Source organism: Salminus brasiliensis, chromosome 1 (genome assembly GCF_030463535.1).
Source record: "Salminus brasiliensis chromosome 1, fSalBra1.hap2, whole genome shotgun sequence".
Taxonomy (NCBI): domain Eukaryota; kingdom Metazoa; phylum Chordata; class Actinopteri; order Characiformes; family Bryconidae; genus Salminus; species Salminus brasiliensis.
The window spans coordinates 85,457,855-85,474,103 of record NC_132878.1 but is presented as its reverse complement, the minus strand read 5'-3'; the positions used below and the strand labels follow the sequence as shown (position 1 = coordinate 85,474,103).

The window sequence follows — 16,249 nt, the reverse complement described above, 5'->3', positions numbered from 1 at the left end:
GATGTGAGGCATTCTGCCTGCACTGGAACATCAGTTAATAACTGCAATGTGTTACAATAAAGCACTACTCACTTTTACCCACATACACACACACTCTCTATCAGAGCTGGGAAAAGCTATGAACCCAACCCAAAACCACCGCAATTCTAAGAAAATCCTTGTTATTTTCTAATTCTCAACTTTAAACATTCCTTAAGCGGGACAGAAGGAGACTCAGCAGACTTACAAGCCATGTTTCCACCGCCAACATCACCCCCTCAACATCAGCACACAACTGTCTAAGAGTGAGTAATGAATGACATCAAAGTCCCTACCAGTAATCGGCATATGATTTTTTTTTCGGCATATGATGAAGCATTAAATGTATTAATGGGCCGGGAGAACGCGAAGGGTCACAAGTTTAGGGTTCTGTAAGGTTTCGTTTTTTGTAGTCTACGTCAAATGAGAAATAAGCTCAAGTAAAGGGGAATTTTTTAGCAGTCAAACACCGGTGTGGCACACGGAGCAAATGTTTGTGTTTGTCTGCATTTGTTCGGTCGGTGTACTCTGGTGGACTCTGCTCTTGCTGGACAAGCTAATAAATATGCACTGCATTCCAATCATATCTGTATGAATGGGCTTCGCACCTTGTGATGATTTATTGTCATCAAGGAATTTCCAACAAAGACAACTAGATATATTTGACAGTGCAAGATATTAAGACTAAGATATTACGTCTCTGAAACTCATCTAGTTTTATATTAAAACATCACATTAAAATATGCACTAGAATTTGACTGTATTTAGCTTGACATAGTCGAAAAATGAAACTTTGGTAAATGGAAGGAACGAACCATGAGCCTCAAACAAGACTGTTGACTCTTTATTTAAAAGAAAATCCAGCCAATTCCACATGCCAGTTACACAACAGTCTTGGCTCATATTTACGTCCCAAAAACGTATATAGATTTAAATTAAAAAAAAAAAAAAAAAAAAAAAAAAAAGGGGCTTTTTTTGGCTGGTTTATAGCACTGTAACAGCTCCCAGGAGCTATGCATATTAGCTTATCTTAGCATAGCAGAAGACTGTAACAAGAATCAGAAGCTTCTTCTTTAGAGGCTAAACATAACAGATAACACAAAAAGGAAAGCATTGCTGCAGGTATTCGCACAGGGAAACTGGAACAACACCGTGTGGGAACTCGGGACTCAGGAATAACAATATTTTTGTTACACTCCTGTGCTGTGCTATGCTAGGCTGGGCAGCTCCTGGAAGCTGTTGCGGTCTGTAAACTGGATTTTTTTTTACCCCCCTAGCCCTTCATAAAAGGAAAGACAGCATGTTTCCACATAATAAATTAAACTTAAAAAAAACTCAATAAATGCATTTTTAAGACATTTTATACTCAAAGAAAAAAAAAAGCAAAATGCTTCCATTTCATGATCAAAATGAAGCTTGTTTTTCTGCACTGACCAGACTGTGACCAAGTCAGACAGATCACAGTCACTGGTGCAGTCAACGTGAGCTCCCCAAAACCAAGGAAATGACTACGCCATGTTTGTATTTAAGTAAAACTATTTAGGTCATATTAAACACACTTTACCTCCTCCCAAGTCACACTCAGGCTCAGTTGTACAGAAGACACTAAATCCAGCACGCACACACACGGCCTCAGCATCTTCACAATCTAGAAACAGCTAGTGTCAGTTATCAGCTGGAAACAATAACTGCGCTTTTCTCAAAGATTTAAGCAATTAGGCAATAATTATAACACATGTATATCCTGTTCATGTTGGTCCTTTGGAGCAGCAATATGGTTAATGTCAGGCAGGTGATACTATTCACAAAACACACAGTGTTTATTATCTCTTCATTTAAACACATGCCTTCAAAATTCCTTCTCTGTCTCCGTTTCAAACACAAGGGATAATTACTGCCACAGCATTCCACTTTTCTCCCACATTTTACTCGCTTTCCATCTTACGCACATACATACATTCATACATACGAAATATGCTATTACGCAAAAACCTCCAAAACAGCAACTTGACAGGAGAAGAGGAAAAAAAAAACTTTCAATGTAAGTCAATGTTAAAAGATTTGTATATAAGGAATTTTACAGCATTTCTTCTATTTTTACAATATAAAGAACAACTGCCAGATATAAGTCAATAAATAAATTAGATACAAGGTTTTTGCGTGACAGCAATGATATAAACAAGTGTTTACCCTTGCAAAAAAACTAGAAGTGTAATAAAGAGGAAACAGGATCTAACAGACTATGATTTTCTACGAACCAAGTGCAGAATAGTAGCAGTTATCCACTTGTGGGTGTATCTATTTAGTTATTCGGAACAAGCATAAAATTATTTGTACTGGCAGTTCATTAGCACTCAAAGAACATTAGCAGGGCACACAGTCTATCCACTCACTCACTGGCCACATTATGTGCTGGATTTCCCAGACACTGATTATGCCTTATTAGGGTCTCTGATAACAAAGTCTCAGTAGTATGTATAGTGCTTAACAGTAAATCACTTATTAGCCTAAGTTAACCAGGATCATGACTGATCTGAAATATCTTCCATTAAATTCTGACTGAAATGACTTACAGGGGTGATTCTTCAATTAAGGAAACATTTATGTTCCCAGGTCATACATTTGTGTTATTTCAAAATGACTAGCTTAGATATGAAACATTACGTATTACACCACCAACAAGATAATAAACCAAAATCATTATGATTTATTTGTTTTAAACAACAATATTTTGGTTATGCATCTAACCTAGACACTGGAACTGTGAATAAAAACAAACAAACAAATAAATAAATAAATACATTCATATAAATTAAACTTTTGTATATTTTTTAACAATATATATACTACCCCCAACATTATCGTCATTACTGCAACAGCCTCCGAAGGGGACACTTGTTTAGGTCATGACCATGGTAAAAAAGTCTGACACAGCATATGCTGGCAATGAAAGTAGCATGACATTCAGAAGTCTGGAAAAGTGACTAATTTAATTGAATATAAAATAAAATAAAATTGAATATAAAAATATTTTTATTGAATATAAAAATTGAGTTAATCAGTGCCATTACTATTAAAAGTTAAATGCATCATTTCCTTAAACATCCTTTTACTGTTTTTCAGTCAATATGGTCGTAAGCCATCAGTACAGACCTCAGTACAGAATATATATATATATATATATAAAAACAATGCCATCTTTAAATCTTTACATGTTGTCTTGACATAATTAAAACAAAATAACAAAACAATATTAAGATGGTAAAAAGAGCCCCCAGTTGAAGAATCACAGACATACAATATTGTTACAGTCAGCCTACATCAATCATTAAGTAAATGTGCCACAATAACCCTAATCTAGTTCTCAGCTTTCATTAATGTATCTAGTAGAATGTTCTTCTAGATAGGGCTGAATGTATGGTGGATGCTGTGTGACCGGGGGTTAATGAAGGTGACTTATAGCACATGTCTAGAGCACAGCATACAGACAGACATACCCAGTACTTACACATTACACACAAGCTTGGACGTGTGTACTCCTGTCTTTGATCACGTTGAAAATGATTTGGAATAAAATACTGTTACGCTGAATTCCACTAAGAGTTACGAATGCATTTTTGCTCTTCTGTAAAGTTTTGGAGATACAAGGTTTTCTTCAGACAGCACCAATATGCACATTTAATGAGTCCCACACATCAAGCAGCTCTCAACTTGTTAATGAGAAGCACCATGTATCTCAGTATGACAACAGGGTAATTTGGGGGGGATGGCTCAACTTTATGAAGCTGAGTATGTGTGTGTACACATGTGTGCACTAGGCTCTGTCCATGTGCGGTTAGCGCGACAGGATTAGCAGTGTACTTGCAGACGTATTGATCAGAGCTGAGTCAGCAGCAACAGGAAGCAGCAATTTTAATTTCACACAGATTTCTGGTGTCTGTAACCACGGTAACCTCAGTCTCTTCTTAGCCTCCAAGATCAGCCAAACCCCGAAACGAACCCTAAACCATGGCCACTCATCACCCTGACTCACACTCTCACACACACACACACACACACACACACACACACACACACACACACACACACACACACACTTACACTTAAGAGAAGCACGCTGTAAAACAGGCCATTAATGGCAGCCTTTTACAGATCTTTTCATTAGCATTTTGCTTGTTAGAGCGCCAACACACTCATCAAATTCATATGAACACATCCAAATTTATAGTCTAATCAGCAGAACGCTGCCTTCTCCTTTAAAGAACAGTGGAAATGCAATGTGTGCAAATACATCTTTGTTCTTTTTGTAAAAAGGCCTTCATGGGTGTGGTGAATGGAGCCAGCTGATAGGTTCTTTGAGGTATGCTCAGAACCACTTTTGGTTCCATCAAGAACCATGTTTGTAATAGAGATGTGTAAGGATGAAGGTTCGTTAGGTTCTGTAGGTTGGGACAGCTGTGGCTCTGTCAATAATGTGCTGGTTTTATGGGAACATTAAGCAGAGAAGAAGACTGAAACAGGACAGCTAAACTGACCTTACACCAAACGATCAAAATGATGGGAGCAACTCTAGCAAGACTCCTGTCATTTTATTCAGACATTGAGAATTTGTCTGCAACAGTGAAATTGCTTTAAAGTAATTTGGTAAGGCCAGCATAAGCTGCCACTTTTGGGCCTTTGAGTCAGACACTTAACCCTCTTTGCTCTGGGGTGCATGACTGACCCTGCACTCTGACCCCAGCTTTTCAAGCTGGGATATGCAGAGTTTCAGCATACTGCATAAGCTTAGAAGCATGAGGACAATAAAAGGTACTTAACTTGTATGAAATCATACTGTTGATGTGTTTTATACTATATTTATTATTTATTTATGTTATGTTTACCCTTCAGAGGTCTTTAAAGTTGTGAATTGAATTGGCACTGTATGGAGCTGTAATATAAAAACTCACAGACTTCACTTCTGGGGTAGGTCTTGATCACAGGCTTCAGAGCAGAGATGTGCTGGAATTCTCATCCTCAGCTTTTCTTTTCCATTGTTTCTGTTCTCCTTCTCCAACTCCTCTATTTCCTCTCTCTCTCTTTCTCACTCTCTCGCTCTCTCTCTCATGTAGCCCAGATTTCTCTGCAAGCTATTTGGACCGTGCATGCTGGCAAATCAAAGGACAGATTTCCGGCAGCATAAAGCCCCAGATTACCCAGTTTGTGCTGATCTGATTACAAATGTCCAGCGGCTATATGTTCCTCATCCACTCAAACTCATGCCTGGCACACATGACGCTGGCTTTTTCTTCATCCTGGTTAGAAACACACAGCAGAAGACTACATGTTCCTGCTCTCACTCACTGTAATTAGGCTTACAAATTTAAAGCTGTAAATGACATGATCTAGTCTAGTTAATACTGTCAGCATACACACAGACACACCACACACACACACACATACATACATTACATACATACACGCCAAGTCTCCAAGACCTTTTAATCAATCCTCCACAGATTTCTAATGAACTTCAAAAGGCTTGCGGATGTTTTTTACGGGAATACGCTCAGCTGCTCACTGAAACTGCAAAAACAAACCAGATCAATTATCTCATTAATCATTTCCACACATACCATCAGGACCGTGAGCACAACCAAAAAAAAAAAACCCAAAAAAAAGCTTTCTGCAGAACTTGGCCCACAAAGCCAACCATGAAAGACATGAAACTATAAAGACATTCCACATTACACACGTAACTGTGCCATACACACTTTCAGCCAAAAGGGATCCTCGATGCACTTCTTATTCTTTTGAGGAGTTTACTAAAATGAGCTCAAGTGTTTTAGCGTACCAAATGCCTTTGGGCCGGACACCTGTATCATTATAACACACTACAAGCATCTATGGTGCTTTGGAGCTAATGCTCAACGAGGGTTGGAGGGACCCAACCCAAGCTGTTGCTCCCAATATGACTTCTGCTGTTTTCCGTTTCTGGCTTGACTCCAAACCTGGTCTCTCAGGGGTCGATATTCCAGAGCATAATTTGTCCAAACGTCATTTGCAATTTTCCAAAAGCTCCCGCTAAACTGAGAGCCTTTGTTAAAAAAAAGAAAGAAAAAAAAACATCTGTAACAAATACTTGTTTGGAGATTAGATGTGGTCCAGGGTAGCACAGCCCCCCTGACCCCAAGCTATACAACATACATACATACACACACACACACACACACACACACACACACACACACACACACACACACACACGGGAACCATATTAAAGTTTCCGACCAGTGGGCCGCGACTGCCCCAGCAGTAGTGGCTGCACAGGACGCTATTCAGCATTAGCACTCTGGCCCATGTGTTACAGTGTTACAGACCTATAGTGCCGCAGTCTATATAATCGGCTCTAAGTGGTTCCCTTCAGACAGGCTTCTCCACAACCATATGGTCTTTCAAGTGCTGCAGCAGGGTAACGTGGAGAACGTTGTGGCTGGGCTGCAGCACTTGGGTGGTACACGTAACTGCTTCTGCACAAATAAATCCCTCCTAAACACCTCACGTACTCCATTTCTCAATAGGAAAATATTTACGGCCATATCCAGCTAGAATAATATAAATATTTCAGAGAGGGAAGTGGTGTCAAACCGTTGGCCTGCAGGGATTAGCTGCTGAAACATGGAGCTAGCTTGTGTGTGTGCATGTGTGTATACATAAAGGCCCTTCAGCAAAGGAAAGCGTATTGAACTGGGCCAATTTAATGCTCATTGTCTTTTAGACATTGTGCCCACTTCAGTCAATCCATTTATACAGCTGTTCTTCTCCCCAGTTCTCCTCCATGCCCCTGCTTCAAGTCTCAGGCTCTCTGCTCTCCACTGCCTCAGTGGACCCAGTCTCCTGCCTCCTAAGAGAGCACACAGCTCATTAATGGCAGCTCTTGGCTTGAGCCTGCAGATTCCAGTCACTCGAACAAAGCAGTTCTGATTTCAGAAAGAAACTTAAAGAGAACTCTTTAAGCATTTGATTGCGGTAGCAACAATGACGAGAGGCTTTGTTCTTGGGGTTCTAAAATGAGCTTTGCTTTCAGCTGACGCCAGCATCTGTCTTTGCTCCCTCTCCCTATAGCTTTTGAACATGTAGATCAAACTCCGAACGAATGACATGACTTCATTCTGCAGCAGAGAGGCACTGAATTATGGAGATCTGATTGAGGTTTGATGTGCTGTTTGGGTTTGGAATTTATCTGATGCTAAGGACCCAAACTACTGCAGTAATTAGCCTCAGTAATGAAGGCTGAGTGCCTAACCAGCGGCCATAGACCAGCATTGCAGCAAAACCATGAAGGTTTTCTCTTTTTTACACATGCTCACAATCACACACACACAAAACTGCCAAATGTTTGTGGACAGCGGTTCTACTGAATGAAATCAGCTACTTTAAGTCGCAGCCATACACGTCTTTGGAGCAGATAAACTTGAACCAATTCACACCACACCTTATACCAGGTGTGGGCTAGCTGTGGGTAAGCAGTGAGCTGAGGAGCAGTGGAACTGTGTTCTCTGGAATGATGGTTCTCCATCCAGTACTGGGACAGGTTTGGGGAGTTGGGGATGAGGTGGGGTGGTCATCATCCAATATCCTGCCACCATTGCTCTTGTTGCCCTGGACCAGCGAGGGGAGTAAAGGAAAAGCGAGTTCTTCTCCCTCAATGTTCACAGCTAAGTCTTCCTTGGGCAAGGGACCTAACCCCCGATCGCTCCCTGGTGGCTGCCCACCTTCCCTGGGTGTGTGTCCAATTCTCGGATTGGTAAATGCGGAGGTTGCAGTCCACTGTGCTGCTGTTATGGTATATCGTCATTTAAAGGTCTGAATGGGGGGTCATGAATAGTGTGGAGAACATGATGTGTCCATACAGGTGCATGTCATGAAAGCCACTGACCTGAACACCATCCTTCAGCTTCAGGATGCACTCCATGGTGTTGATTGTAATTACCACAGCTTCCGAGCTCAGTTTCGTCCATGGCACGTGGATCCGCAGCTCATGTATATGGCCACTCAAGAAGGTGAAGGGTAACTTCAGTTCCTACACCACACACACACACACACACACACACACACACACACACACCAAAACAACACATCATAAGTGAGAGCTCTGCATTGTGCAGAGCGAGAGATAAAAGGCGAGAGAGAGAAGCTAGCAGAAAAAGGAGGAATGCTGGTTCTTATTAAAATAAAGGCCTGTTAAAATTAATCACAGGGTGGTGGATTTGCGCTGTTTGAACGAGCACAAGGAGAGTAATTTATGCGGCTGGCTGAAAGCTGCTTTGGGACGGGAACTTGCTCCCAGAGAGACGAGCTCCATACACTACGCTGCAGGTCCCACACCAGGGCCTGCCAAATGCTCCCAATCGAACCCACACTGAAGGAAGCGCTCGCATGAATTTATGGCTCGTCTGCACCAAAAAAAAAAAAGAAACCCAAGTCTTTCACTCATGCTCCTCTTACAAGAATGCCTAATGATCCCTATGCAGATTACACATAGCATCCACTCTGCAGGCTATAAAGATGCTCTCTGAAGTTTCTACAAAACTGTTGTCATGATTTCAGGATCGCATTAGTAGCAGACTTACAAACAAGAGCTTTACTCTCAGTGTGGGAGGATGCAAGCTGCTTTCAATAAGTGGCCCCGTCGCTCTGTGTGCGTGGGTGTGTGTGTGTGTCGATGTGTGTTTCGCAGAGCTCTAAGAGCAGCTTGGGCAACTCTTGAGAAGCAAAACATTCTCACAACATGGCAGAGTGATTGGTTCCAGATATTACAAATGCAAAAGCCACTGTACCCAAAATAACAAAGCAAAGCAAATATTCTAGCAAATCCATCTAAGTAGGCTTCATGTCAGCTGACAGATAGAGAGCAGGGAAGGAATCTGACTGTGGTTTGAGATGAAAAGCTGCTCCCACTGCAGACAGGACAGTCTGTGATCCCCGACAATACATGCACAGAGAGCAGAGTGCTCTCTGCTCCTCAGACTCCAACCAACACTTCAATTCAATTTCCCCCCCAATGCAGTGATGGGCTTGAAGATGGGAGGGGAAAAAAACAAAGTACATCAAACAGTTAAAAGGCCTAAAGAGCTCAAACATCTCAGAGGCAGTCTGCTAGAGACCCTGTGTTGTAGGGCCAGAGTAGACCGACTAGACAAACACAAACATGGTAATGTTTGCAGTTGCAGCAGCCATGGCGGAAGGTCTGAACCATCCTTGATTAGCTCTAGGTAGAGCAGTTTTGACAGCCCTCGGTCAACTGTACTTGACAGTAGCTCTAACTCATTTAATGAGGACTGAAGTCACTGACTGCCTCTAAACAGTTAAACATGCTTCCTTTGCTGTCTGCTTTTCTTGATTTGCGCTGTTTTGTAGTCCATGGTCCGGGAACTATTTAACCTCCTGCTAGATTTGATTACCAGATCAAATGAAATTAAGGAAAGCAGCTAGGACTGGAAGGTCATGGTGGCAGAAATATAATATCATTAAGAGATTTAATAAAAAAGTATATATAGTTGGAATGGGCAAAATGAAACAACTGGTGGCAATAAAAAAAACCTACAATTAAAATCTAAAAGTACAAATAATGCATATTCAGAATTTAACATGCTGCACTGCAGTAAATCCAATTTACCAGAACCAATTATGCTCTCCTTGTCCTGGAACAAGTAGTCATACTGACAATATCCACTATATACTCAGAAAAGCATACAGTGTCCTATTTTTTTTAACATAATTTATCATGACAACAATAAACATGAACATGCTGTCTGGCTTCAATCAATTTTCCGGATGCAGTTATAGTCATTATTTCAGTCTACTTTACCACGGGCCAGCAGACCCCTGGGAATATGACCAAAACAAAAGGTTCTGACAGGACAAAGAGCCACACATGACTTATATGGCTGTTATTCTGTTTTTAACAAATTTGTTCCCATTTCCCCCCCATTTTATTTTAATGATATATCAACTTTTTCAAATAATATTCAGCCCTTTTTCAAAATTTCTGCCTGTTCCAACCAGGTCTTTAAAAGTGTCCTTTCAAAATTGTGAAAAGTTGATTAGCTGAATCAGTGTGGGTGCAGGGACAGAATTAACCCAAGTTTAATAGTAAAGAAAACCCTTAACAGAATGTTAAGACTAAAATTTCTGCCTGTTCCAACCAGGTCTTTAAAAGTGTCCTTTCAAAATTGTGAAAAGTTGATTAGCTGAATCAGTGTGGGTGCAGGGACAGAATTAACCCAAGTTTAATAGTAAAGAAAACCCTTAACAGAATGTTAAGACTAAAATTTCTGCCTGTTCCAACCAGGTCTTTAAAAGTGTCCTTTCAAAATTGTGAAAAGTTGATTAGCTGAATCAGTGTGGGTGCAGGGACAGAATTAACCCAAGTTTAACAGTAAAGAAAACCCTTAACAGAATGTTAAGACTACACAAGGGTTAAACCACCACTCCAGGACAGGGTTTTGGGGTCACTGCTGAAAAATATACAAACAAGCATGACACCCTATATGTCCAAATGTTTATGGACACCCCTTTTAATCATTTAAAGCATTCAGCTACTTTAAGTTGCACCCATCAGCGTGTCTAGTAAAGACGTACTGCCAATAGAAAAGAACTGTCTGAAGCAGATATGCGTGAACCTATTGGCTCCATGCTTTTGAGCTTTTGAGTTGTGGAGCAGTGGGACTGTGTTCACAGGAATTATAGTGCTCCATCTAATGCTACTGGGATAAGCTGGGAAGTCGGGGATCAACAAACATGACCTTATTAATGTTTGTGTTGCTGAATGCAATCAGATCCTCACAGCAACGCTTTAAAATCTAGTAGAAGCCTTTCCTGGACAGTAGAGAAGTTTATGCCGAAAAAATACAGGAACTCTTTAATAATACCCTTAATTTCAGAAGAAACATCAAATGAGCAAAAACAAAGAAAATAACTACAAAAACAAGCCTGTAACAATATGTACTTTAAAAAGGGTACTTAACAGACAAGACCAATAAAGCTTTTGCTCTTTAAGGTAAAAAACAAGTCTTACCTGCTCCAGAACATCCAGTTTGAGGTCCAACTTGCTGAGCACCACATCTCCACCCCATAGCGAGAGCTGGAGGTCAGAAGGCTTCAAATTCTTGATATACCGGTTCACATAACTCATCAACAGTGGCGTGACATAGGACTCCAGCATCCTGAGCGCCCCTTAGTTCTGCCTATACAGATCATTAGATGAGAGAATTAGTGGACACTGACCAATCTTTGTGCTTGGCCTTAACTAACTTACTCGGTCTATCATTTAATTTCACATTATATTAGGCCAAGAAAATTGCTTACAGCTAAAGCTACAGCTACTGGCAGCTTAGACTGCTGTGGTATAACACAATGTAAAGACATAATGCTAATTAAAGGTGATATAACTTAACTAAATACAAAAAAATGAAAATATTTTATAAGCTGCTCCTCATTGTCTGAGTGTCATAAAATAAAAAATAATGTTTTACAAGCTTGACAATAACACTGTTAATGGGTTTTGAGTTCCCATATATTAGATAGCAGATAGGAGTGAACAATTCTGCAGCCAACGTTTCAGCCTCAAATGTCAGGTAGAGGTCTTCTCGGAGCTCTTAATGCCAGTAAGGGATCCCACTTCTCCTAGAAAAACATTTTTTCAGGACATTTTCCAAGCCTATCAGTATAAACTGGTTACTGGCACATGCTCAATGGAAGTATACTCTCTTTCCCACCGTCTGACACACAGGTTTCTGCCCGCATCTCAGCATGTCTCGCCCACGTCACTTCTTGGATAACGACTCACCACCTCAAACTCAACCCCAGCAAGACGGAGCTGCTGTACATCCCAGGAACTGCTGGACCAAAAAACGATCATGCCATCACCTTTGAGAACTCACTGGTCACTCCTTCTACAGAAGCTCGAAGCCTTGGTGTAGTCATGGATGATCAGTTATCGTTCTCAAGTCACGTTGCAAACGTAACTCGGTCCTGCAGATTTCTCCTGTACAACATCCGGAGAATTCGACCCTTCCTCTCTAGAGAGGCCACTCAGGTGCTTGTTCAGTCTCTCGTCACTTCAAGACTTGACTACTGCAGCTCTCTTCTGGCTGGTCTCCCATTGCGCACCATCAGGCCCCTGCAACTCATCCAGAATGCAGCGGCACGGGTCGTCTTCAATGTCCCTAAATTCAGCCATGTCACTCCACTGCTGCGTTCTCTTCACTGGCTTCCTGTAGCTGCCCGCATCAGATTCAAAACCCTGACGCTGGCCTACAAAGCCAAGAACGGACCAGCCCCTCCGTACTTGATGGCAATGGTCAAAAGCCGATCCACACCTAGAGCCCTTCGAGCTTCGAGTACGGCTCGGCTCGACCCGCCATCCCTCAAAATCCGTGGAAGACAAGCGTCCAGGCTTTTTTCTGTCCTGGCACCAAAGTGGTGGAACAAGCTTCCCCTGGGTGTCCGAACGGCCGAGTCGCTCACTGTCTTCAAACGCAGACTGAAGACCCACCTCTTCAGAGAGTACTTGGACGATTAGAGTACTATGGTCACCTTATTGTCTTGTGTTTAGTAATGTCTAAGCTTGGAGGTATCCTTTGATTTATTGGTCTATTCTAACTAGCTAAGGCTTTTCTTGGGTAAATAGCAAAGCACTTTGTAAGTCGCTCTGGATAAGAGCATCTGCTAAATGCCATAAATGTAAATGTAAGTAATATTCAATATCTAGTGTGAATCTGGTAGTTAAATAATAGCTACATAAAGAGGTCAATCTGCAAGTTATGTGGAAAGTCATGAACACAATAAGCTTGCACATATGAATAATGTTTTAAATGAGCCTCTGCCTCTTCCATTACATGTGCCATGAACAGTGCCATACAATCTCATTTTTACATGTGTACATCTGTCACAAAAAGAGTGGTAGCAAATTACACTCAGCATAACTCAATACAGCTGACCAATGCTAACTGAAAAGAAGGCGTTTGTTGAAAAGTTGCTAACAGGAAGGCTTGCCAATATGTGTGAGGCACATGTGCTCTAAGCTGTGTCCTATTCATCAATGACAAATATCTGTATGATAAGAAGGGACGTACTCAACTTCTGTGTCGATTTATAACATTTAGAAACACTGTAAAGCATGACATGGGTGTAATTATTCCAGACTGTATTCCAGACAGTGCAGCATTACAAACTAGCCTACAATAAACAGAGCATCAGTGGCGAAAACATGGAATCTCGTTGACTTCACTAATGTTTCCAGGACATTTCAGCTATTTTATCATTTTCCAAAAAGTTTCCAATATTGCGAAATAGCTTTCAAATTTCAAAGTTTTCCAGATGTTTCAGGATGCATGGGAAACCTGCTCAGCAAACACCCTGTGACAAACACTGGCACAACCTACTGTCCTGATGCTCTCCACATTGCCACACCACTCATATGTAATCCGAAAGTTTTCTCAATCCTATCCGACAATGTTGTAAAGTCCTAGAACATTATCAGACAGAACATAATGAAGGAGGTTGTGACAATGTGAAAACAGTATGGAGCTCAAGCAAAAGAGAGAACTAGCCCAGGACCCACAGTAAACTCTCAGAACAAGGATGAATAAGGAATGAATGCTGTGCATGAAATGAGTGGCTGCCTGTAGGTGGCCATAACATCTTATAGCAATGCTACTTAATAATAAGGTTGTGACAACGTTATGGCAAGACTGTGGGACAGTGTAAACAGCACCACCCTTTGACAACGTTGCAGGAATGTTGTAAGTAAGACAACAACGTCGTGGCAATGTGGTGTGTTAGCATTGCCAGAGCTCAGGGAAAAGACGTGGGACCAGTTTCAACACACCTAATAAAATCAACAAACGCCTCCTTAGTCTGTTCTCCCAAACTTAAGAAAGCTCTTCTAAGGCAGTTAGTTAGCTAGCTCACTTTGTGTCTGCAGTAGAACGAGCTTTTAGCTTCCGATAACTTGTATTATATAGCTAGCACTATATCACTGAAGTTAACTCTGATCACAGTAATATGTGAGGCTTCGTAAGCAGAAGAGTCCAAACAGCTGGACGAAGTCTTGAGTCTTAGCGGACACGTGACATGTTTACATGTGAGCAAAGATAGCGATGCTTTCCTGGAGCATATTAGTACATTCATAACACAGATATGCACATAAGTTCCTTACTTCAGTTCTAGGATAACTGTGCCGGAGAAGTCAGCAAGCGTTAGCTATAGCTAGCACAGCTAGCCCCTCAGCCAGCTGGCACATTCAGCTCGCCGGAGAGACGTCAGCGCTACAGTAACGATGAGCCGCGGATCCGGATGCGGCACCTGTCTGTCTTGCGTTCCCTCAGAGGAGTTTTGCTGAGAGCTCAGCTCCGCTTTAATTCATCACTTCAGCTTTCCTCCACTGTCCAAACATCAACATCACAACTTCCGCATACAAACCCATGACGTCAGTTCAAATTCTCTGACATCACTTCCCTTAAACGAGCCGGCATGGATAAAAACGTTCAGCGCTCACACTGTCCTTCAAAGAGGACTGAGGCATTTGTACTAAATGAGTTATCTAGTTACCCCAATTAAGACTGTCCTAGAAGTACCTTCGCATTTAAGCCATGGATGTAGCTAAACAAATAGGACTTGACCTATTTGGCTGAGCTGCCCTTGTGGAGGAAAAATAAAATTCAATAAAAATTCAATAATAACAATAATACTAATAATTAAGTGAATAAATTAAACTAACAAACAAACAAATAAGTAAATAAATAAATATATATTTTAAATGGTGTTTTTGTTTTGGCTAAAACATGGTTACGTCATGACAACCTTTTGGCGATCTACAACGTTGTCTGCTTGGTGCTCTCTACCTTGTCGCGACGCTGAGGTGTAGCTAATTCCTCTGAAGGTCGTGACGACGTTTTTGTGTGACGATATTCAACGAGGGAGGTCGTAACAACGTGAAAAAGTAAGGCGCTCTTGTGAAAGAGAGAATTAGCTCAGGACCCCAAGTAAACTGATTCTCCTCTCAAAAAGCATTATGTTGTACATGTAATTCCATGATATTTTGTTAAATTGCCAACAGGCTGTCATAATTCATCAGTCATATATATATCAATGTTTCTTAATTATGAAGTTGTGATAAACGTTTTGTGACATCATTAATAGGACCACGTTTTAACAACGTTGTGACAAAGTTATGTGTTTGCTGGGAAGACTAGTCTGTAACTGCAAATGTTTGACCAAATGAAATCGCCATACTTATATTGCTTTTTGCACTAAATATTTTTGCTTAACTGCCATATAATAAATAGCTAAACGGAATTAGCCTCTTTATGACGTGTGACTTAAATTTCCATTTTCAACCAAAAATCTGAATTGTAGTTGTAATTTTATAAATAAAGCCCCTGTCCATGTTCGCTAGTGTTAGTCTGTGTTCACTGCCACAGATGGGTTAATGAACAGATGGGGATGAATACTACTGCTGTGGCTATAAATTAGTTTATAATTGTAATGTACTTTAGTTTTATTTTTAGTTATTAGATGATACCGTTTAATGTTTAAATGTTTAAAATTGGTTTCACTTAATACATGTTTATTGATGAATGTTAATGGTGGGGGCTTATAGAAAGAGAGCTAAAAAGCAGGCCAGCAATTGAAGCATTGTGAGAGAAATGTCAAGCAACCTTTCCATTTAATATATATAATAGTCCTGTTTTCTCAGGAGCAAATTTTAGGTCGAACTTTTGTTAATAGCTAACTAAACGAATATGTATATAATTAATCCAGGTTAAATATGTTCAAATTAATGTTTAAATAATAGTGATAATATCTATGTTACATATGTGCGTGTTGTGCACTCTCTAATGTTAAAGACAGTGCTTTTCTGGCGCATATGGGTGTCAAAAGCAAACAGCCCATCAAAATGTTTGCACACGTCCCTGGTTTAGGCTATATTTCAATTAAAATTGCATTAATTACTGGTTGGTCTGCGTCATTTATTTATTTGTTTATTTATTTATTTTATTTGTTTGTTTATTTATTTTTGTGTTTATCAACATTCATCCAAGAAAAATACACCCATTTTAACGGATGTACTACAGACTAGCCTCTCAAATATACTAACAAACCTCTGTTTTAGATCATTTCTGAAATTCAGAGAAATCTGAATAAGATGATTTCCATTACATTACATTCTTACATTATCTTAAAT

General features: G+C 40.5%; 1 protein-coding gene across 3 annotated transcripts in view; it reads right to left on the bottom strand.

Moving 5' to 3' along the window:
• The window catches only part of LOC140565583 (intermembrane lipid transfer protein VPS13B-like), a 215,532-nt gene extending 201,052 nt beyond the window's left edge, over window positions 1-14,480 (bottom strand). For all 3 annotated transcript variants that reach the window (XM_072691586.1, XM_072691577.1, XM_072691596.1), the window contains exons 1-3: window positions 14,222-14,480; window positions 11,078-11,246; window positions 7,937-8,080 (exon numbers count right to left, since the gene is read on the bottom strand). In XM_072691586.1, the coding sequence (XP_072547687.1) occupies window positions 7,937-8,080; window positions 11,078-11,224 (291 nt within the window). In that variant the 5' untranslated portion in view covers window positions 11,225-11,246; window positions 14,222-14,480. The remainder of the gene's footprint in view (window positions 1-7,936; window positions 8,081-11,077; window positions 11,247-14,221) is intronic.
• Between the last annotated feature and the right edge of the window lie 1,769 nt (window positions 14,481-16,249).